The sequence below is a fragment of the Bubalus kerabau genome, chromosome 17, assembly GCF_029407905.1.
Source record: "Bubalus kerabau isolate K-KA32 ecotype Philippines breed swamp buffalo chromosome 17, PCC_UOA_SB_1v2, whole genome shotgun sequence".
Lineage (NCBI taxonomy): Eukaryota > Metazoa > Chordata > Mammalia > Artiodactyla > Bovidae > Bubalus > Bubalus kerabau.
This window is the reverse complement of record NC_073640.1, coordinates 39,789,021-39,813,462: the sequence shown is the minus strand read 5'-3', so window position 1 is coordinate 39,813,462 and position 24,442 is coordinate 39,789,021. Positions and strand designations below refer to the sequence as shown.

The window sequence follows — 24,442 nt, the reverse complement described above, 5'->3', positions numbered from 1 at the left end:
AAGTGACTTAGCATAGCATGGCAGTCCAGTGGTTAAGACTCCACACTTTCACTGCAGGTGGCATGAGTTGGATCCCTGGTCATGGAACTAAGATACTGCATACTGCAGAAAGATTTGTTTAATGCATTTATTCATATTTAGTAAAGGTGTACACATAATCTATAATATTCAAAACATACTGGTAATCTAAAACTAGTTTATTCATTTTGGACACTAATATAACTAAAAAATGCGGTTAAATCTGGCATTTTCTCAACTCTCCACAAAAAAAAATAATAATTTTTAATTTTAAAAATGCCTGCTAAGACATATTTAAAATTATTATTTTTTTTGTGGAGAGTTGAGAAAATGCCAGATTTAACCGCATTTTTTAGTTATATTAGTGTCCAAAATGAATAAACTAGTTTTAGATTACCAGTATGTTTTGAATATTATAGATTATGTGTACACCTTTACTAAATATGAATAAATGCATTAAACAAATCTTTCTGTAGTACCCCAATGTTCATTGCAGCACTGTTTATAATAGCCAGGACATGGAAGCAACCTAGATGTCCATCAGCAGATGAATGGATAAGAAAGCAGTGGTACATATACACAATGGAGTATTACTCAGCCATTAAAAAGAATACATTTGAATCAGTTCTAATGAGGTGGATGAAACTGGAGCCTATTATACAGAGTGAAGTAAGCCAGAAAGAAAAACACCAATACAGTATACTAACGCATATATATGGAATTTAGAAAGATGGTAACAATAACCCTGTATATGAGACAGCAAAAGAGACACTGATGTATAGAACAGTCTTTTGGACTCTGTGGGAGAGGGAGAGGATAGGAGGATTTGGGAGAATGGCATTGAAACATGTATAATATCATATATGAAACAAGTCGCCAGTCCAGGTTCGATGCACGATACTGGATGCTTGGGGCTGGTGCACTGGAACGACCCAGAGGGATGGTACGGGGGGAGGGAGGTAGGAGGAGGGTTCAGGATGGGAACACATGTATACCTGTGGTGGATTCATGCTGATATATGGCAAAACCAATACAATATTGTAAAGTTAAAAAAAAAAAAAATGTCTGCTAAATGCTGATTTCAGTGTTCAAGACTGACATCTGAAGTCACATATCCTGTGCAGCCTTCGCCGATCCTTTACAGTGTTAAGGACTCCCTCTTCTCTACTTGCATAACACCCCTTATTTCTAATAAAGCACATAGTGCATTATTTTAAAGTTTGCTGATTTTATTTTCTCTCAACTGTGAACTTTGTAAGAGTGATTCCCTCTTACATTGTGTCCTGAGTCCAATACAAGAGCAGATGGCAAATATATGTGGAAAAAATGGAAACAGTGACAGACTTTATTTTCTTGGGCTCCAAAATCACTGCAGATGGTGACTGCAGCCATGAAATTAAAAGACACTTGCTCCTTGGAAGGAAAGCTATGACAAATTTAGACAGAGTATTAAAAAGCAGAGACATCACTTTGCTGACAAAGGCCTGTATAGTCACATACTGTGTTTCCAGTAGTCATGTATGGATGTGAGAATTGGACTCATAAAGAAGTCTGAGGGCCAAAGAACTGATGCATTTGAATTGTGGTGCTGGACAAGACTCTTCAGACTCCCTTGGATTGCAAGGACATCAAAAGGAAATCCATCCAGTCTATCCTAAAGGAAATCAATCCTGAATATTCACTGGAAGGACTGATGGTGAAACTGAAGCACCAATACTTTGGCCACCTGATTAGAAGACCCAACTCTTTGGAAAAGACCTTGACACTTGGAAAGACTGAAGTCAAAAGGAGAAAGAGGGCAGAGAATGAGATGGTTAGATAAAATCACTGACTCAATGGATATAAATTTGAGCAAACTCCAGGAGATGGTGAAGGACAGGGGAGCATGCTACATACAGTCCATGGGGTCACAGAGAGTCAGATACAACTGAGCAATAGAACAACAACTAAGGGGAGGAAAGGCCAGAAAAAGAGAACACAGCTTGAAATTTATAAATATTAAATTTAAAATATGACTATCTAAACCACTTTAGAAGTTATTTTCTCCATATAACCTAAGACAAAGTAACTGTAAACAACAATTTTCTAATATTTACAAGCTGAAATTCAGCTGAGTTTTATTTTAATGATACAAAGAAGAAATAATACTGTTCTGAATTACAAAACACCTCTCCTGAAAAATCCTGAGTTTCAGCTAATATGGCTTTTGTTTTTAAATAAATGCTCAAACCTTAAATTACTAGGAAACCATTTTGTTATATATCATTGCCAATCATCTAAAACAAGATTTGTCAATTTATTGGTTCATTCAGAATTATTTATTAATTAATACTTAATCAGTATTAAGTCAGTTGGTATTTAGCACTCATCTAAATCTGTACTGAGAAGACTTACAAATGTCAAAGTAAGGAAAGCTCTTTAGATACCTGGGGTGTCAAAGAATGACCTATGATGACAGATAAAATATACGGAAAAGAATAGTGAAAAATAAAGTAACAACGTATCAAAAAAAAAACCAAAAAGACGACTTCCTGCTGAAGAAAAGAAAGATTTGGAATTCAAGGGCCTTACCCTGAAGACTCAAAGGAGTTATCTGAATCATCCTGAAGTTTCTATTCAATCATAGTTGAATACTAAAATTAGAGATACTGCTTTTTACTGTCTATTCCTAGCTATTTTAACTCAAAAAAACTTCTTTCCTCTTTTTTTTACCAAATATTATCTTTTGAATTTCCACATTGAAGTTTTATCTACATTTAAGGATTTTTAGCAATCCAAATGTGGATTTGCTTATTTGTCCTAATATAGCACATCCACATTTGAATTGCTTAAATGGTACTTTTCTCACAGTATACCCCAACCTTTATGAAGAGCTATGTTTACTACAATCCATGATCTCTTCCCTATGCAATTAACACACAAGTAGATGAACAATGTCCTACTAAAAAGGAAGCAGGAAACCAAGATGGAGCGTAGCGTTACAGGGAGGCCCTTCAATACTCTGGGAAGGACCTTCCCTGTAATGCTCTGTTCATCTTTGGTTCCAGAACTAGACAGTGGTGAATATTCAAACAGTTCTTAAAGGAAGACCTAGAACCTTGCTTTCCACCAAAATACCTCTAATTTGACCTATCCAACAAATGGTTTCTCTCTCCTGGGCAATATTATAGGTTCCAATTTACAGTGATTTTTTCCCAAAAGACCTTACTTTTCATAGTTCACTTTTTCTGTTTTATTCATAAAATAAAGGTTTGCTAAATTTCACTTTTAAATCTATTTGACTTGGGAAATTCCAACATACAGTTTATCTCTATATTGGTTGATAATTGATGTTCTGAAAAGGCCTAACAGTTAGTTCAAGAAATACTAGTATAAATGCATAGGAGAACAAAGCACATCTAAATTTAAGAGAAAATGCACTTTGGATTTAGACATAAATAAGCAAGTAAGTATGGTGAGAACACAATTACTCACTAGCTATCTTTCAGCTTTAGGTTACCTTTTTATTTTTAGAATTAGTGGCCATCTCCCTTCTGAAGTTTGCCACCTCAAGCAGCCCATCATAATTTCACCAAATGAGTAAAGCCAAGCTTGATTACAGACTTATTCTTACATATTCTTAGGAGTAGGTTGGTTTCTGTAATTAGGGGCAATATTAAGCTTATAGGTTAGTTGGGGAATCTGTGATAAAATCAGTACTCACTAAAAGCACTTGTCATTCTACAAAAATTACTGTAAATTATTTACACCTAAAACATTATTTATTCATAAACCCTACTTGTACACAGATTAATAAGCATTTACCAGTAAACTTACAAGTACTAGTCAAGATAAATTTAACTTCATTAAACTGAATCATATTTAAGTTCTCTCATTTATTCTCAAACTTAAACTTGAGCTGTGGCAATAATTTAAAAGAACGTCCTCTTAAATAGAGAACATTCTAGTAGTCTGAGGACCAAAAGAAAATAAGCACTTTAACGCTTACACAAAACAAATACTGAACTACCCAACAATGCATTTTACCCAGGTCCTCTGATGAACACAATTACACCTTTATTAATTATAGCAGTATTTGAAAAAGAATAGGTACATGTATATGAATAACTGAGTCACTTTGCTGCACATCTGAAACTAACACATTGTTAATCAACTATACTCCAACATAAAATAAAAGTTAAAAAATAATAAAAAGATAAAAGATATCATTAAGAAAATGAACAAAAACTAATAATAATCTGGCAGTTATCCAGTCCTTATTATCCTCTACTAATTATTAATATAAATACAAAAAGAACATCTTTACAAGACTTAATAGGGTTTATAGTTTCCATAAACACTATGAAAAGGCCAGAAGATGAGCCCCTCCAAACCCACGTCAGAAGGTGTCCAATATGCTACTGGGGAAGAGCAGAAGGCAATTACTACTAGCTCCAGAATTACTAATAGCTCAAAGAATGAAGTGGCTGGGCCAAAGTGGAAAAGACCCTCAGCTGTGGATGTGTCTGGTGGTTAAAGTAAAGTCCGGCGCTGTAAAGAACAATTTTGCATAGGAACTTGGAATGTTAGGTACATGAACCAAGACAGTGTACGTCAAGTGGGCCTTAGGAGGCATTACTACAAACAAAGCTAATGGAGGTGATGGAATTCCAGCTGAGCTATTTCAATTCCTAAAAGATGATGCTATTAAAGTGCTGAACTCAATATGTCAGCAAATTTGGAAAACTCAGCCGTGGCTGCAGGACTAGAAAAGGTCAGTTTTCACTCTAATTCTAAAGAAGGGTAGTGCCAAAGAAAGTTCAAACAAAAGGACAACTGTGCTCACCTGCTCACTCTTCATGCTAGCAAGGTTATGCTCAAAATCCTTTAAACTAGGCTTCAACAATATGTGAACCGAGAACTTGCAGATGTACAAGCTGAGTTTAGAAAAAGTAGAGGAAACACATCAAATTGCCAACATTCATTCATTGGATCACAGAGAAAGTAGGGAATTCCAGAAAAACATCTACTTCTGCTTCATTTTCTATGTGAAAGACTTTGACTGTGTGGATCACAACAAACTGTGGAAAATTCTTCAAGAGATGGGAATACCAGACCATCTTACCTGTCTCCTGAGAAACCTGTATGCGGGTCAAGAAGCAATAGTTAGAACCGGACATGGAACCAGAATGACTCAAAACTGGGAAGGAATACAACAAGGCTGTATATTATCACCCTGTTTATTTAACTTATATGCAGAGTTTAACATGCAAAATGCTGGGATGGATGAATCACAAGCTGGAATCAAGGTTGCTGGGAGAAATATCAACAACTTCAGATGTGCAGATGATACCACTCTAGTGGCAGAAAGTGAAGAGGAATTGAAGAGCCTTTTGAGGAGGGTGAAAGAGGAAAGTGAAAAAGCTGACTTAAAACTCAATATTCAAAAACTTATGATGATGGCATCTGGTCCCATCACTTCATGACAAATGGGGAAAAAGTGGAAACAGTGACAGACTTCTTTTCTTGGGCTCCAAAATCACCATTTGGCCATAAAATTAAAAGATACTTGCTCCTTGGAAGGAAAGCTATGACAAATCTAGCCAGAGTATTAAAAAGCAGAGACATCACTTTGCCGACAAAGTTCTGTACAGTCAAAGCTATGGTATTTCCAGTAGTCATGTACAGATGTGAGAACTAGACCATAAAGAAGGCTGAGCACCAAAGAACTGATGCATTTGAAATGTGGTGCTGGACAAGACTCTTGAGTGTCCCTTGGACTTCAAGGAGATCAAACCAATCCATCCTAAAGGAAATCAACCCTGAATATTCACTGGAAGGACTGATGCTGAAGCTCCAATACTTTGGCCACCTGATGCGAAGAGCCGACTTTAGAAAAGACCTTGACACTGGGAAAGACTGAAGGCAAAAGGAGAAGAGGGCAGCAGAGGATGAGATGGTTAGACAGTATCACTGGCTCAATGGACATGAATTTGAGCAAACTCCAGGAGATGGTGAAGGACAGGGAAGCCTGGGGTGCTGCAGTCCACGGGAGTCACAAAGAGTAGGACACAACTTAGCGACTGAACAACAACAAAATAGCTTCCATAGCTATAGAAGCATATCTCACTTCATTTATGCAATTTTTCTTCCTCCTAGCTCACTGTCATTATTGTGTGACATTTATCGGAAAACTGCAATCCTCATGCTACAATTAAATATAAACATTTGCTTTCGAAAAATTAGCAAAATGAATCAGCCATGCATATTAATAGTCAAAAAAATTTCCAATCTAAATGAAGTTAATCTACTTCATGAATTTTTCACAAATTCATCTGTAGTCTAATCGTGCTCATCAAAATTTTGTTTTTGATTATTTAAAATGTAGCATACTCAGTATTGAGATGATGCCATTTACATTTAAAGCACATTTAAATTATTCAGACAGCTAAAGTACACTGTGTTAAATGGGAAAATGAAACAGTCTCCCTTCCATGTGCCACCACACAATTACCTGTTTCATTAACTTTACCCCCAAAAAAGTTACTATATCTCAGTCTTATAATTACTTTCTTAAACATTTCATGTGTGGGGTAAAACATACATAAAATGTACCATTGTAACCATTTTTTAAGTCAACAATTCAACGGCGTTAAGTTCATTCACAATGTTGTACAATCATCATCACTACTATTCATTTCTAGGACTTCTTTATCACCCCAAACATAAACTCTATATATACCCATTAAAAAATAACTCCTCATTGCCCTCTCCCCATAGTCCCTGGTGACCATGTTCTACCTTCTGTCTTTATTCTAGATACTCCAAGGAAACTGACAATATTTGTCCTTCTGTGTCTGGCGTATTTTACTTAGCATACATTTTCAAGGTTAATCCATGCTGTAAAATGATATCAGAATTTCATTCCTTTGTAAGAATGAATAATATTCCACTGTATTTATATACATTTTAGTTATCCTTTCATCTGTTAATGGAAACTTAGCTTTCAGTACAGAGTTGTGCATCCATCATCACAATAAATTTTAGAATAGTTTTATCATTCTCCAAAGAAACTCCAAATGGTTTAACTATAATTCTCCATACCACTGTCCATCCCTAGGAACTACTAATCTACTTTCTGCCTCTCTAGATTTGCCTAGTCTGTAGATTTTATATAAATGGAATCATACAATATGTGGTCCTTCATGACTGACTTCTTCAACTGAGCATATTTTCAAGACTCATCCATGTTGCAGCATGTACCAGTAATTGATTCCTTTGGCCAAATCCTATTCTATTAAATGGACATACTACATTTTGTTTATCCATCCATTCATTAGTTAATGGACATTTGGGTTGTTTCCATACTTTGTCTATTATTAACAATACTGCTAAGAGCATATATATACAAGATTTTATGTGTACATATGTTTTCATTTCTCTTGGGTATGTATCTAGAAACGAGATTGCTGGATATGGTAACTCTGTGTTTAACTTTTTGAGGAACTATCAGATTATTTTCCAAAGTGGCTGTACTGTTTTATACTCCACCAGCAATGTGTGAGTCCTTATCAACACTAATTTTACCTGTCTTTTTGATTATAGCCATCTTAGAAGATCTGAGGTGGTATCTTACTATGGTTTTGTTCTGCATTTCCGTAATGACTAATGATGTTGAAAAATTTTCAAGTGCTTATCAATTTAATATATTTTTATTAAATCAGTGCCTTCATTTTAAAACATTTATGTTTATCAATACTTATGAAAAATATATTAAAGCCAATATACTCTTAAATATAACTTAAATAAATGTTTAATAGCATGAGCAGTATTTTGCTATTAAACTAAATACACAGGAACAGTTAACCTAATCAATAAAATGAAGTATAGTTAGATTCTTCATACTGTTTCTTTATAGCCAATCATCTATGTATTTCTTTCATTTAACTAAGCTGTTTTTATTTAAATACCATCAATTCCTGTGCTCAAGAATGTCAGTCAGGTGCAGCCACTAGGAAAACAGTACAAAGGTTCCCCAAAAAATTAAAAGTAGAATCATATGATCCAACGATTCCACTTCTGGGTATTTACCTGAAGAAAACTAAACAACTATCTTGAAAAGGTATCTGCACCCTCATTTTCACTGCAGCATTATTTACAACAGTCAAGACAAGGAAACAACCAAAGGGTCCATCAATAAATGAATGGATAAAAAAGATGTGATATATATACACACATACACAGAGAAATATTATTCAGCCATAAAAGAAGGAGATCCTGCCATTTAACAACATGAATGGACCTTGAGGGCATTATGCTAAGTGAAATAAGTCAGACAGAGAAAGACAAGTATTGTATGATCTCACTTATATGAGCAATCAAAATTTTTTCTTAAAAACTGAACTCAAAGATACAGACTGGTAGTTTTGGGGGTGGGGGAGGGTGGGTGTTGTAAATGAAATGGGTGAAGGTGGTCAGGCTTCAAGAGAACCTTCTTATTTGAGTATCCCAGATTTAGTGATCAAATCTACCTCCATTTTCATCTTAATTACTTAAACCTTTGTCTTAACAGATTAAATAGCTCCAATTCTTTAAAGGCCTAGCATCCTTCCACCTGTAATAATTTTAATTTGATTATTATTCCAATCAATGCTTTCTACATGGTTTATATAACTAGAGCACAATCCTCAGACTTCCAAGACCATTCCTTCCTTCTTTTTTGCATGTGATATTCATTCATTCAGTCATCCATTCAAGCACCTTTCAGATATAAGGCACTTGTGCCACATAAGGGAATGTGAGGTCCTTGAGAAACAAGGTTATCAGTATAACTTTTTAAACAAAACTGGACTTTACTAAATGCTCTTTATGGTTTATTGCAGCTTTAATTTCCATGGTTGATTCTAATATTGTACAGTTACCTTATTGTGGTTTGGGTTTCATTTCCTGATCACATGCATAAGCTATTACTTTAATACTAAAGCTCTCCTATGTTTTGAGAGATCTTTCTTCAAATTATTTCCATAATTTTATTAAAAACAATGATCAAAAAGAATAAAATACTTTAAAATAGATGTTTAAAAGATGTAAAACTTATGTTCTGAAAACTACAAAACATTGTTGAAAGAAATGAAAGAAAACCTAAATAAAGGAAAACACATCCCATGTTCATAAAGACTGAATACTATTAAAATGGTAATGCGCCTCAAACTGGCCTACCGATTCAATGCAACCCCTATTAATATCACAGCTCACTTTTTTGCATAAATTGAGAAGTTGATTCTAAAATTCAAATGGAAATTCAAGGGACCCTGAATAGCCAAAACAATTTCATAAAAGAACAAAATTTAAAGATTCATTCTTCCTAATTTCAAAGCTATAGTAATCAAGACAATGTGGTACTGACATAAGAATAAACATATAGATGATTAGAAAAGAACTGAGGATCCATATGCCTATAGTCAACTGATTTTCAACAAGGGTGCCAAGGCCATTCAATGGGAAACAGCAACCTTTTCAACAAATAGTACTGGGGGCAACTGGATATCCACATGCAAAAGCATGATGCTGGATCCCTACTTCACACCATAGACAAAAACTAACTCAAAATGGATTGAAGACCTAAATGTAAGAGCCAAAACTACAGAACTCTCAGAAGAAAACATAGGTGTAATCTTTCTGACCTTGTATTAGGCAACAGTTTCATAAATATGACACAAAGCATAAGCAACAACAACAAAAACAGATAAAGTAGATGTCAACAAAATTAAAAAGATTTGTGCATCATAAGACTCTACCAAGAAAGTAAAAAGACAATTCACAGAACAGGAGAAAATTTTGGTAAATCATATATTTAATAAGGGACTTGTAAAAAGAATATAAGAGCTCCTACAATTAAATGACGAAAAGACAAATAGTTCAGTTTTAAATGAGCAAAGCCTTGAATCGATATTTCTCCAAAGATATTAATGGCAAATAAACATATGAAAAGATATTCAACATCATTAGTCATCAGGTAAATATAAATCAAAACCCCAGGAGACTGCCTCATACCCACTAGAGATAGCTATAATCAAAAAGACAGACAACAGTAAGAATGACAATAATGTGGAGAAATCAGAACCCTCCTATACTGCTGCTGAAAATGTAAAAAGGTGCAGCTATTGTAGAAAGCAGTTTGGCAGTTCCTCAAGAAAATAAATATAGAGTTACCATATGACCCACCATTTGCACTCACAGGTATACACCCAAGAGAAATGAAAGCATCTGTACACACAAAAACTTGTACATAAACGTTCATAATAGCCAAAACAACCCAGATGTCCATCAACTAATAAATGAATGGATAAACAAAAGTATGTATCCATTTAATGGAATATTATCCATCCATAAAAAGAAATGAATTACTGATACATGCTACAACATGAATAAACCTTGAAAACATTATAAGTGAAACAAAGAAGTCACAAAAGACCACATATATGATTTCTTTTATATGAAATGTCTAGAACAGGCAAATTCATAGAGACAAAAAGCAAATGAGTGGCTACCAGGGGCTGGGGGTGGGGAAGGGAATGGTGAATGACTGCTAAATGAGTAAGGGGTTTCTGCTTGGGGTGATGAAAATGTTCTGGAATTATATAATGGTGCTGGTTGCACACTATGAATGGACTAAAACTCACTGAATTATACATTTTAAAACTATTAAAATGATAAACTTTATCCTCTATGAATTTCATCACAATTAAAACAAAAAGATAATCTAGAACCAGGTAGGTCTTTAAGAATTTGGATTTCATCCTAAAAGCCCATGGGCACCATTATAGGATTTTTTTAAGCAAGCAATATGATTAGATTTGTATTTTAGGAACATAAATTCCGCAAGACATATTGCTGTGAATATCTAAGCTTTAGCATATAAATTTAACAACATCTGATCTGGGTGTTCACAACCTTATGCGTAATAATAAAACCCTGTTTCCTTACTGTATCTTGAGTACGTATGTTTGCCAAATAACTTAGCTCTACATATGAATTTTATTTAACAAATACTTATATAGTGCTTACTATGTAGCAAGCTCTTTAGAAATATTAACAAATATCCAATCCAATCCTCATAACAAAATATGAATCTATTAGCTCCACTTTATAGAAAACAAATAGAAAGGTTAAATAACTTGCTTAAAATTACACAGTTCAGTTCAGTTCAGTCGCTCAGTCGTGTACGACTCTTTGCGACCCAATGAATCGCAGCACGCCAGGCCTCCCTGTCCATCACCAACTCCCTGAGTTCACCTAGACTCATGTCCATCGAGTCAGTGATGCCATCCAGCCATCTCATCGTCTGTCGTCCCCTTCTCCCCCTGCCCCCAATCCCTCCCAGCATCAGAGTCTTTTCCAATGAGTCAACTCTTCGCATGAGGTGGCCAAAGTACTGGAGTTTCAGCTTTAGCATCATTCCTTCCAAAGAACACCCAGGGCTGATCTCCTTCAGAATGGACTGGTTGGATCTCCTTGCAGTCCAAGGGACTCTCCAGAGTCTTCTCCAAAACCACAGTTCAAAAGCATCAATTCTTCGGCGCTCAGCCTTCTTCACAGTCCAACTCTCACATCCATACATGACCACAGGAAAAACCATAGCCTTGACTAGACGAACCCTTGTTGGCAAAGTAATGTCTCTGCTTTTGAATATGCTGTCTGGGTTGGTCATAACTTTCCTTCCAAGGAGTAAGCGTCTTTTAATTTCATGGCTGCAATCACCATCTGCAGTGATTTTGGAGACCAAAAAAATAAAGTCTGACACTGTTTCCACTGTTTCCCCATCTATTTCCCATGAAGTGATGGGACCAGATGCCATGATCTTCGTTTTCTGAATGTTGAGCTTTTTCACTCTCCTCTTTCACTTTCATCAAGAGGCTTTTGAGTTCCTCTTCACTTTCTGCCATAAGGGTGGTGTCATCTGCGTATCTGAGGTTATTGATATTTCTCCCAGGCAACCTTGATTCCAGCTTGTGCTTCTTCCAGCCCAGCGTTTCTCATGATGTACTCTACATATAAGTTAAATAAGCAGGGTGACAGTATACAGCCTTGACGTACTCCTTTTCCTATTTGGAACCTGTCTGTTGTTCCATGTCCCATTCTAACTGTTGCTTCCTGACCTGCATATAGGTTTCTCAAGAAACAACAGAATGGGAAAGACTAGAGATCTCTTCAAGAAAATTAGAGATACCAAGGGAACATTTCATGCAAAGATGGGCTCGATAAAGGACAGAAATGGAAGGGACCTAACAGAAGCAGAAGATATTAAGAAGAGGTGGCAAGAATACACAGAAGAACTGTACAAAAAAGAGCTTCACGACCCAGATAATCACGATGGTGTGATCACCCACCTAGAGCCAGACATCCTGGAATGTGAAGTCAAGTGGGCCTTAGAAAGCATCACTATGAACAAAGCTAGTGGAGGTGATGGAATTCCAGTTGAGCTATTCCAAATCCTGAAAGATGATGCTGTGAAAGTGCTGCACTCAATATGCCAGCAAATTTGGAAAACTCAGCAGTGGCCACAAGACTGGAAAAGCTCAGTTTTCATTCCAATCCCAAAGAAAGGCAATGCCAAAGAATGCTCACACTCCCGCACAATTGCACTCATTTCACACACCAGTAAAGTAATGCTCAAAATTCTCCAAGCCAGGCTTCAGCAGTACGTGAACCGTGAACTTCTGGAGTTCAAGCTGGTTTTAGAAAAGGCAGAGGAACCAGAGATCAAATTGCCAGCATCTGCTGGATCATCGAAAAAGCAAGAGAGTTCCAGAAAAACAACTATTTCTGCTTTATTGACTATGCCAAAGCCTTTGACTGTGTGGATCACAATAAACTGCAGGAAAAAATTACACAGCTATTAAGTAATATATGTTTTTGAAATTGTGTTTTTAGTCACAATTCAGATAAGTATATGGGACTTTGATTTACTTATTATCATCTCTAGCACTTTTAATTTATTATGAATTTATTAGAAAATCACTTCATATTCTTTGATTTCAACTCTTCTTTTTATTTGTTCTCAATTCAGGATGCACTAATTTTTTTTTTCCTATGCAGCATTTACAGTGTTACCCACTCTTGTGAAGTTTGGGAAACATTCTCAAAAAAGTCATTTTTTAGTTTTTATTTACTATATTTTACACTATAAACATGTTATTTATGCTTACTATAACAGAGCAGTAATTTGGTTAACTAATAACTTTCTGTCCTTCAATAACTTCATTATCTTGGTTTGTTTGGGTTTTTTTTAAGCAATAAAGAGTTTTTAAAGGAATTAAGTGGTGATTTTATCCAAGGCATATTATTCAATTAGTATATATGAATGTTCACTCTCTACTCAATATCATAGGCAAAAGTAAACTAAGAAAATGAAAAGTTCTTCAAAAATCATTATAAAATTACAAAATTCAAGCTGTATGTTTATATTTCCCATTCATTTACCTTACCTAAAAGTCTAGACTAGAATATAACCTAACAATAAAAATGAAAAAGAATATAGGAAACAGTTTTGGAGTTCACAATACAATTTTATAAAACCTTATTAAAGTAAACTTTTAATTTACAGTGTTTCTCAAGTACTTATAACTGCCCATAAATTGAGCATTTACATTTGTGAACATTCATTTATTATCATTAATTACAATTTTAAGTAGAAATCTTCCTTTCAGAATTCAAACCCAACAAGCAAGTTGTTACTTAAAAACTGGAAAAAAACAGTAACAAACTCTCTAAGACTTTTAACTACAAATCTATTGTGAAGAATAGCTGTTTGTTAAGACTATGTTTGGATTTTTTTACTGCTATCAGACACTTTTAAATACAAGGTTTTAATTGACTCCCCTAGAAAATTGTAATGAAAACTTTATTTTTATTTTTTAAATTTATTTTTAATTGAAGGATAACTGCTTTACAGTAGTATTGTTGTAATGAAAACTTTAATTCAAGCAAATAGTTAAGGTTAATCACACCTTCATCAATAAACATTTAATTGTTCTGTTACACTGTTTTACAAAAGTATTTTAAAGTCTAATGTTCAAACTAGTAGTATAGTAGTATAATATGATTATAGTAGTATAGTAATACAATATGATTACTGGGCAAACATGAATTTTACTCAAAATTAGCATTTATAATTCACAATCAAGCACAAGATAGTACTCACATGGGACAGAAAGCTCACACTTTTACCTTTATGATCGGTATAAATAAGTACATACCCTCCACATATTCTTCAACTCTATAACCTTCTGAAGACTTAAACAGTTTTAAAAAGAAAGTTTAAAGTTTTAAACCTCAATTTACAGTTATTAAATAGGGGGACAAATAACATTCAGATACACTCTGCACAAAAGTATTTTCCTATTAACAAACAGGAACTTCATATTAACTTCATCCTCCATTCTTGAGTGAATTATAAAACCTTTTAAAACTCTGTGTTATCACTGCTTATTTACATACAATCTCTATTACTAAACTATAAGCAATATGTGGCCAGGATACATGGGAATAAATTCACTTTGAGTGAATGAATAATAATATTACTATAATAATATAACGATAACAATAATATGACTCTGTAACGTATAACCCTGCACATAGGCATAAAAGAATTATCTTTAAAATAAGCTACACTTGGCTACATTCAGAATACAGAAATAAAAAATGCCTTACTAACTTTATGTCCTTTAAAAATCTAGTTTTCCTTTTTAGAAGGTTATGGTGGTTGAACAACAAAATTAAAGAGAAGAGTACACACTGCATACTGTAAACAGTGTGTTCTGTATAAATCCATTTATACAAATTTTTTAAAAAGGCAAAACTAATCTAGGGAAAAACAGATCAGTAGTTGCCTGAGGGGCTAGAGTGGGCAGAATTGACTACAAAAGAGTAGAAGTAGCTTCATGGGATGACTAAAACTTTCTATAGCTTGTCTGTAGTGGTTACACAATGTACACACTTGTTAAAAACTCAAGGAACACTTAAAATGGGTATACCTGTGTACATGTATAAAGATGGTTTGTTTTTGTTAAAAGAGAGGAAAGAAAGGATACAAAAAGTAACAGCAGAACCAACAAGCAAAATGTAGAGAGAACCATGAGAAAATGGAGACATAGGTAAAATGGGGAGACTGGGTGAAAAAAGAGAGCGAGACAGTGGAAAGAAGAACCAAAGTAAATTTAATAGGGCCTTTTGCAAAATATCACTATTTTTTTCAAAATCCTCTAACATTATTTCAGTTATTCTTCCTCACAACTCTTAGGTAAGCAAGTCTGATGATAATGTCCCTGATGAAGAAAAGGACCACTTATACGATTTTCCACGTGGTCTAACGGCTTAATCAAAATTAATATCCAGATTTTCTACTGCCTAACAATTTTCAGCAAGCTCAGGAACTAACACCAACCACAGCAAGAAACAGAACTAACTCCCAATATTCTATGAGTACTGCTTTTTCTATTGCTTATTCCTTCTTGGGTTTAGTTAGGCTCTGAAACATACCAGCAGAAATACGGTGCAGTGACTTCTATGCTTCTACAAACTACTGCCAAAGAAATGAAGAGACCAACGGCATCCTCCATTTTTAAAGCAGTCCTCCTTAGGTGGTGGCTTGCTTACCCCTCCCCTTTCTTTTCACTTTTGAGCACCATCATCAGTCAAAACAGGTTCAAACAGCGATGTGCTTCAGATAAATCTTCAAGACACCCACCAAAGGGAGGCATTGATTTGCTAATTTTGAGCATTAAAATATTCCTTAAAAGGGTCATCATCATAATCTTTACTGATTTTTATGTGTGGCTTATAGAATTTCTCTCATTATTTTATAGGAACTGTTAAGCTCAAGAAATCTACACAAAGTATTCTTTTTATACCACTTAAACAGTGGTATAACCTCATTAGGGCCTGAAGTATAAATACCAATTACCAAATATTTGTACTGTTAAAAGAGAGCAAGTAAAAACTCAAAACTCTGGAGTAAAATAGTCAAGTTTCAAATTCCAGCCTCCTCCACTAGCTAACTATGTGACCTTAGAAAAATCATTGAATCCCTCTATACTTCAGTTTCTTCATTGATTAAACAGGGATACTCACAGGATTTTTCTGAGGATTAAATGTGAAAAATATCTGTAAAAGCTGATAAATTGCTCAAAAAATGTTTTCAATTATTACTAACATTGAACTGATTACTCTTTCTTCTCTTTACCAACATTGTTTCTTCTAACATGTCCTACAAAGATGGCTTTACGTAGATTTTTTTTAAAACTAAAACTAAATTTGTAAAGAGTAATCAACAACTTGGCTCACTATTTATTAGTAACTTTTCTGTTCTTGTCTCATTTTAAAAACCAAGTACTAAATTTACTAAAGGACTAATATCATTTCTGAATGGGAAAGACAGGATAAGGATTCATGGCTGGCCTGCAGTAATAATCATTATCGACTTTAGCAACTAAACAACAACTTATAAAAGTAAATATTAAAAATAAAAGAGGAAAAAATCTATTTTAATAGTTATTAATAAAAGTAACTGAAAAATCTCATGCATTGCATCTTTAGTTTAAACCAAAAATATAGATTCTTCATCACAACATGAGGTTTTATTATACTTGGAAGCTGAAATCATTATCTATAGTTAATCCATAAAGATGATTTCTACCTTTTCATTCAAGTACATGTTTATAATTAGTGTATTATATACTTAATTAGATTTTTTAACCTTGATTTTTATTAAGACAGCAGGAAATAAAAGACACATGAATCTCTCTCACGCAACTTGAAATAAAATCTTAATAACAAGAAAAGAGTATAATAAGCAACATTACTATTGAAGAACATCTTTTACCTAACAGAATTATCCTCTGTCACTATATAATCAGGCCCAACTGATGGTTCAGATTAATTTGATCTTTGTTTTTTCTAATTACATGTTATCCTTAATAGAAAACAATCTAATCAGTCAACTTTTTCTAATAAAAAGTGGCTATTTATATAGTTATTGATCACAATAAGAAATGTCTTTCTGTACTTTCATTTTCAAGTTTTAGGGGACTCCTGGAATAAATACAGTAGAGTCAAGAGTGAATGAAGAGCAGACCAAGAACCATCTGATTAAATACGTATTTCTATCCTTTTGCTGTAATAAGCAACCGAATTCTAGTACTGAATAAAAATTAAAATAAAAAAAAAAGAGAAACAGAGTTTAAGAAGAGACAAAAAACAAATGAAAGGAAATTAGAGAGATGGATCCTAGAAACAAAAAGTTGGCATGAACTAGGTATAAATTTGTTATGTTTAAAATTCATTTCTATAATTATTTCAATAATAATATTTTAGTTTGTTAGGTATAGACAAATAGAGATTAATAGATTCTAACCCAGAAAAGGATTCAATAGAGTACTTTTAACATTAAATATTTCCAAAAAGTCCTTTCCAGTAAGTTATCTTAATACATATCATCGTGTATGCCCTGACTATCTTATGAACACAAGCCCTAGGAAAAAAATAAATCAGACTTAAAGGTAATTAAATATCCCAGTAATATCCCAATAAAATCTGTTTAAAAAAAAAACCTGCTACTATTTTTAGGATTTTCAATTTTGAACTATAAAGTAAAATTACTGCATGATATAATATCTAATAGATTTAGAGTAGTGGTTTTTTTTTTAAGTAGTTTATTTTTCCCTAACTCATTACAATATTTCATCTTTTCTTTTAAAAATCTTCCAATCTTAAATATTTAAGTCATATCAGGACTACATCACATTGGTGTTTAGCTCTTATCTAACCAGTTCTTTAATTTGATCCATATGTAATTTCTTGACTCATACTTTTAAAAGTATTTTAATGTAATCTCTTAACTCATACTTTTTGAAGCATTTTAAAATTTTAATCCCGTTTTTATTACTCTATCTTCTTCTAATTTGCTTATATTATTTTCCCTGTTTTATCTGATTTTCTACCATCTTATATTACATCTCTATAGGTATTTCAAGAATGACTCCTTATTGCTTATTTAACTTTGTATGTCAGTTTTTACATAGCCAACTATATATGCCAAAATCAACATTTTTTAATATAGAAAGTGTAAGAAATGGTACCTTTTTTTGTAGCTGAACATTTTTTCCAGGCACAACAAAGAAAAATCCTAGCCTTAAAGTCTGAACTCTAAGTATAAACCACTTTATCTTTTAAAAAATATATACAAACTACCTTCTTTAAAGAAAGCAGGGAAAATGCAAAAATAGAATCAAAAGGTAAAAATCTGCAGAATATACTTTTGTCCAGGACTTTTTCTATGCAAGCTATTTTTAATATAATTACAACAATGTCTTTTATTTACTTATTTTATTAGGAGTTTCACATGTAACTATGGGGTCATCAGGAACATTATTTTAATGGCTATGAATCATTATATTAACTAGCTTTTCCTACTGTTGGGCAACCACTACATTAAAACAGCAGTAGCAGAACTACGTAGGGTGACAGAAGGTAACTAGACTTATGATGATCACTTCCCAATATATATAAATATCAAATCTTTGTTGTCAACTTGAAACTAATATATGCCAATTATATCACAAGTAAAAAAAGCAAAACCTAATTTCCTGTTCTTAAAAAGGAGACAGAGTAGAAAGGTCCATCACTGATATGTAAGATAAATGCAAACAAACTGAATAGTAAAAAGATTTTGAAACTATTTTTAAAGCTAAAAACTCAACTGTAGGTTTTCCAACTTTTGTTTCAAATCCTCCCCCCAAAAAAACTTTAATTTGTAAAATCTATGTTCTTTAAAAAGCTTAACAAATTGTATGATAACAACTAAATTCCCTCACTCTGGGCTGTGCACATGTGTTTAGTTGCTAAGACATGTCAAGATTCTTGAGACCCAGTGGACTGTAGCCCACCAGGTTCCTCTATCCATGGGATTTCCCAGGCAAGAATACTGGAATGGTTGCCATCTCCTCCTCCAGGGGATCTTTCTGCATCTCCTATGTCTCCTGCACTGGCAAGCAGATTCTTTACCACTGAGCCATCTGGGAAACCCCACTCAAGGCTGATGTTTTTAGTTATCAGATGGAAATCTGGACTACTGACGTAAGCACACAATAAATATTACTAGACAATACTTCATATTATATATCATAGCAAGTCAGTACAGTTTAGTACTTAAGAGCACAGACTCTAAAGTGAGACTACTTGGGTTGGAATCTTGTCTTTACAACTTCTCAGCTGTGTGACTCTCTCTATGTTACTGAAACTCCCTGTGCCTCCTTAGCTTCCTCATCTGTGAAATGGTGTAATAATAATGATCTCAAATAGCTGTTATGAGAATTGAGTTATTTGTAAAGTTCCTGGCACACAGTAAAAACTATGTAGATGACTGTTTAAATTTTTAAAATTTAGGTAACATTTACTGTGTTTACTATGTACCAGGCTAAACGCTTTACATGAATTTGCCTCAAATAATCTTAACAACACCTATGAAGATACTATTATTGTCCCCATTTAAAAAACAGAGAAAACCGAAGGACAGAAAGACTAAATGACTAAGCTGAGATCATACACAAATGTTGAACAAGGATCTGAACGTAAGTATGACCACATAACCTACAAATCTAGCATAGATTTTCTTATACACTTGAAGCAGTAGCTTCCTGCTATATCTTGTTGAAATAAATTAGAATATGTATTTCCTGGAATAACAGAGTATTTTAAGAAGTAATACAAGAAATATCACTCTAATACAGAGGTATTTATACATGAAATGATTATGATGTCTGATATTTAATACAGCTTGAGGGAGGAGAGAGGATTAAGAAGAGTAGACATACTTTGATAATTGTTAAAGTCTGGTCATGGGTCTATATGGCTTCATCATTTTATTCTCTCCACTTTTGTATATTCTTTAAAACTTCCACAATAAAAGGTTGAAAATAGAATAGGGTACATAGATTAAACTCTTTTATCACACAAGCAAACAACTTTCTTTTGATACTTTGTATCAGAGATATAAAAGGACATGACAAACTTGATACTTATACATTTTACAATTTATATATAATCTGTAAAGGGTGATCTTACTTGAAACAAGTGAATATCCTCTCAACCAAAATGAAAAATTAGTAAAAGCATTTTGGTTAAACATATACATATTAAATTTCTGTTTGCATTTCAAAACATTTGCTTAAGTAATTAACACTCATATTTTTTCTTTTCTTTCTCCTGCCTGATATCTCTACAATTATAACACTCTAATTTGTTGCCCATATTTATACAGACAAATATAACTTCACAACATGGTCACAAATTGAACATTACAAATAACAACAAATATGCTTCACTAAGAGACGCTTCAGAAATTCCTTGCCTCAAATTGAAGTTGATTTGTATATTAATATATAACTATGGACTTTTATAAGTATAAATATAATAAATAATTCATTTGAGAACATTTTATATGTTTTAAGTTACAGTTAAGACAACTTGGCTGATACTAAAGGAACAAATACACAACATGTAATAAGCCAGACACTATACTAAGCACTTTCATACACATTAGCTCACTAAATTTAAGAGATTATATACATTTTAATAAAAGAATATTAAGACTTAGATAAAATCATTTCCCCGAGGTCACAGAGCTAATAAGTAGCTAAATGATATTCAAATTTAAGCTTACATACAAAACCCACTTTTTCCCTTGCTATATATACCAGGCTACCATATGGGAGGCAAAAACCTACACTCAAGTCAAACTTAAATATTTAGGGCCTTTTTTTAAGTGGACCATAAAATGCTTAAGTTGCGGGCTACATGTATATTACAGTGGCAGCTTGGGTTCGGGTAAAAAGTACCAACTACAACACAAAAGCACTGTTTACTTTGCTACTGTATGACTCTCCCCCCTCCCCAAGTCTCTTAATTTCAGGTTACTCATCATAAGGAAGTTAACATCTTTGCAGTCCAATTCCCAGGGTTATAAGATCCAAAAATGACAAAACTACAAAAACAAAACAAGTAGTCCTCTTTTTTTGTCTAAAAATGCTAAAGGCAACACAGAATAAAGTTTTCTAAAGTAACTGTCAGCCGTTTGTTCTACAGTCTATTAACATTTCCAGAACTTTCTAAAACCTTTTTTTCTAAGCATAACTCAATCAGTATCTCTATTACTTGGCTTTTCTCATCCTTCAAAATGATGCAACAGTAACGACATCAATGCTTTTGTAATAAATAATATTCCATTCTGAAATGCTCAGCCTACAGAAGTTTTAAATTTTGACTTTTCAAACTAAACATGTGTTTGGTGTCACTCTTAGTCATATTCATTACCTTACTTAATGTTAGAGCCTTTTTACATTCAGTTTGCTTTGTAAAAAACTTGAATCAAGATACGGAATTCTAAAATAGAACACCCAACACATAATTTTTAAGTTTTGTGGGTTTTTTTCCCAAAGCTTCTCAAAACAGATACAATAGCTAACAAGGACATCAAACACAGCAATAAAATCCACTAAAACATTCAGCTGCTCTAAAAGAAGGATCAGGCTCTTCAGGAGAAAACTACATTGTATGAGTTTGCAAAGTTTCTCATTTAAACTCCATTTTAGAGAAAGCCTTTGCATACTCACACAATATGCTTTAAAATGGCACTTTGCTGACCTTCCAATAGTCCAGCTCTATGAAAATTCTGTGATGGGTGTAACTTCAGAGAATCTGAAAAACACAAAAAGCATTAAGTACTTTTTATGCTGAATGACTAAAAAAAAAGCCAAGGATAGCATACATCTCTTATATAATTGTCACGTATTTTTAAGAGCTAAAGTCCATATTTGTGAATATATTCTCTGCAAAGAAAGGCTGAATTGCCTCTACACTGGTCTTCATGCTAAACTTAGATTTTCATAAAGCATTTGTTTCATGGAAAATTATCTGATGATTACTGCACAAATGGTGTTAATGTCTTGACTATTTTTAACACCCAATTGTATCACATTAGCCCTCCTCTAAGGATCACCTCTAGATACCGTCTCTTCCTTCTGACACTCAAAATTAAATATTTTCAAGCTACTTCAGGTAATGTTGCCCGAAAAACATCCTACAGGATGGTGATTGCCGGCTAAAGTCATCAGAGCAACAACAAGACAATGGCTACAGTCACTAAGTAGGACTCTACAAACGTCAGTCGATAAAGCCCAGTACCTTCCAGAGTAAACCATCGCACTCGGATTCACTTAAGCGATTTAGATAGAAGAAGGTGAGGCTGAAGCCGCCCTTTTTGGAAGAGGTGGGATCAGCGGGTGGATACATCAAACCCAAAACTAAAGAGACCCTGAATTTCTCAGTAAAGAGGTCCACATTGGTATTCATTTTTTTAATACGTCAAAATAAATGGCTAATAGCCCGGTAATATATTTTACCCCCTCTCAATGGTTTAAAAAGTGGTGAAGAGTGCAGTGAGAGAATTTTGGTTTGATGGCCCTTGCACAAGGAACCTGTTCTAACACATTCTTGTGTCCAGTATAGGAATTTAACCCCAGTAGAGATCAGCTCAAGTGTTAATATTTTATATCCCGGGAATCCCCTCCAAGCCTTAGCCAACAGTTTTAAAACTGGAAACTCTGTCCAATGTCCCCTCCCTGCAACAAGCCCCAGAACGGCAACGAAAGAGAAAATTCTCAAAGGACAGCGTCTCTGCCCTGAGCTGGTACCCCTGGGACAGGAGAGGAATAAAACTAATGCAGAGAGAGCACCCCTCTCTTTGTAAAACAGAGGGAGAAGTAAGTAATTAGACTGTCACAGAGATGGAAAGAGAGAAAAAAGAAAAGAAAATTCGGGCTCTTTCCAGCAATAAGATGACGAGGAAAGAAGGACGCCTGGTCGAGGGGGGCCGTCCCAACAAGGGGAGGGAGTGGACTAGGCCGGAGAGAGAGGGGGGAGAACCACGGCGCACAAACAACCTGGAGGGGGAGAAAAATGGTGATCCTGCACCCAGAACCAGCTCCAGGCTACACTGCCCCTTTGGGGGCAACTTTGCTGGGGAGGGTGGTCCTGGTAAGAAGAGCCACGGCGCCCGGATCGCGGCAGCTCCAGCGCGGGGCCCAGTCCTGGGTGATCCTCAAGCCGGGGAGGCCGGGGCCGGCCGCCCGGGGAGAGGGGAGAGCCCGCCACCGAGGGGCGCTCAGAGCCACCGGGGGCCGCAGACCCGGGGGCCGGCGGTATTTGGGCCCCAGGCGGCAGGCGGCTCCGCGGGGGAGGGGCCGCCACTCCTCTTGGGCCCCTTCCACCACCGCCCCCAGCCCCTCGGCCTCTCCTTACCACCCCCCTCCTCGCAAGACAGACCATTCCGGCGGAAGCTCGGCCGCCCCCCAACCGGGACCCCTCCGGTTCCCCCTGGGTCGGGCCTCCCCGCTTCCCCCACACACACCCCAGCCCCCAGCCTGACTCACCTCGTGAGTACAGGGACTTGGGCGACTCCAGGTCTAGGTCCGCGCTGAGCAATGAGATGAAGTCCGAGGGCATCGCAACTCGACCCAGCCCGGCCCGAGGGCAGCGGGAGGGGGGGAGCGGCGGTGGCGGCGGCACCTCCTCTCCGGGACCGCGGGCACCGAACCGGGGGCGGCAGGCGAGGGCGGCTGCCGCTGCCTCCTCCTCGAGGGCAGTGACTTCCACCGAGCCGACGAACCGAGGAAACAGCGGCGGGGTGGAGGGAGAACTCCACGGCGACTAATTCCCGGCGAGCCAGGAGCGGGGGTTCAGGTCGGGGGAAAGGGAAGGGGAGAGCCAACGGGTCCGTTTCGTGCTTCTCCTCAGCGAAAACTGACGGTCGCCGCCACCGCCGCCGCCGCTGACAGGAATCTGAGCCCCGCCTCCCGCGAGGCACTGCGCAGGCGCGGAGGGGGGCGCCCCAGAGCAGGGAATAGCCCAGGCGACTACCGGAGGGCGGGAAGGCGCGCCACGGAACAGCATCAACAAGGGCTCCGCTTCCTGCTGCAGCGGCCCGGGGCTGCTGTTCACGAGCTGGGAAACGGCCCCGCCCCGCTGCCGAGAGGGAGGGAGGCTGGGAGGTGTCCGCGCCTGGGGCCCCGGGGAAGGAAAAGGTATTTGCACCGACCTGGTGGCGGCAAGCCGGAGGCGGCCGGCCCAGCTCCAAGCTGAGCTCAGGAGGACACAAACCTAGGGGAGCCGAGTTGTCTCCGGGAACAGGGGAGAACCACCCCCCCCCCAACGCCCCCAGAGTCGGGACATCCCGAGCGGGCAGGCGTGGGGTCTCAGAGGGGAATAGAGTTTCGTCCCTTGGAGTTACCACTCCTTTGGGGTTTTCATAGCAATGTCTGAATTGAGTTGGCCAAAGGACTATCAAACTCATTTCTTAATTAGGAAATGGCAGACCATATCCTGGAAACCT

The 24,442-nt window shown here is 36.1% G+C and overlaps 1 protein-coding gene across 6 annotated transcripts in view; it reads right to left on the bottom strand.

Annotated features, from left to right (window-relative positions):
* NFAT5 (nuclear factor of activated T cells 5) overlaps positions 1–23,895 on the bottom strand; it is a 115,650-nt gene extending 91,755 nt beyond the window's left edge. For 2 of the 6 annotated variants that reach the window (XM_055552837.1, XM_055552840.1), the window contains exons 1-2: positions 23,484–23,895; positions 21,666–21,750 (exon numbers count right to left, since the gene is read on the bottom strand). Coding sequence is in view for 3 of the 6 variants with exons in the window: in XM_055552832.1 (XP_055408807.1) it covers positions 21,697–21,750; positions 23,484–23,556 (127 nt within the window). In the remaining 3 variants the exon portion in view is untranslated. The remainder of the gene's footprint in view (positions 1–21,665; positions 21,751–23,483) is intronic. The other 4 variants (XM_055552832.1, XM_055552833.1, XM_055552835.1 and 1 more) reach the window with 3 other exon arrangements.
* Positions 23,896–24,442: the final 547 nt, after the last annotated feature.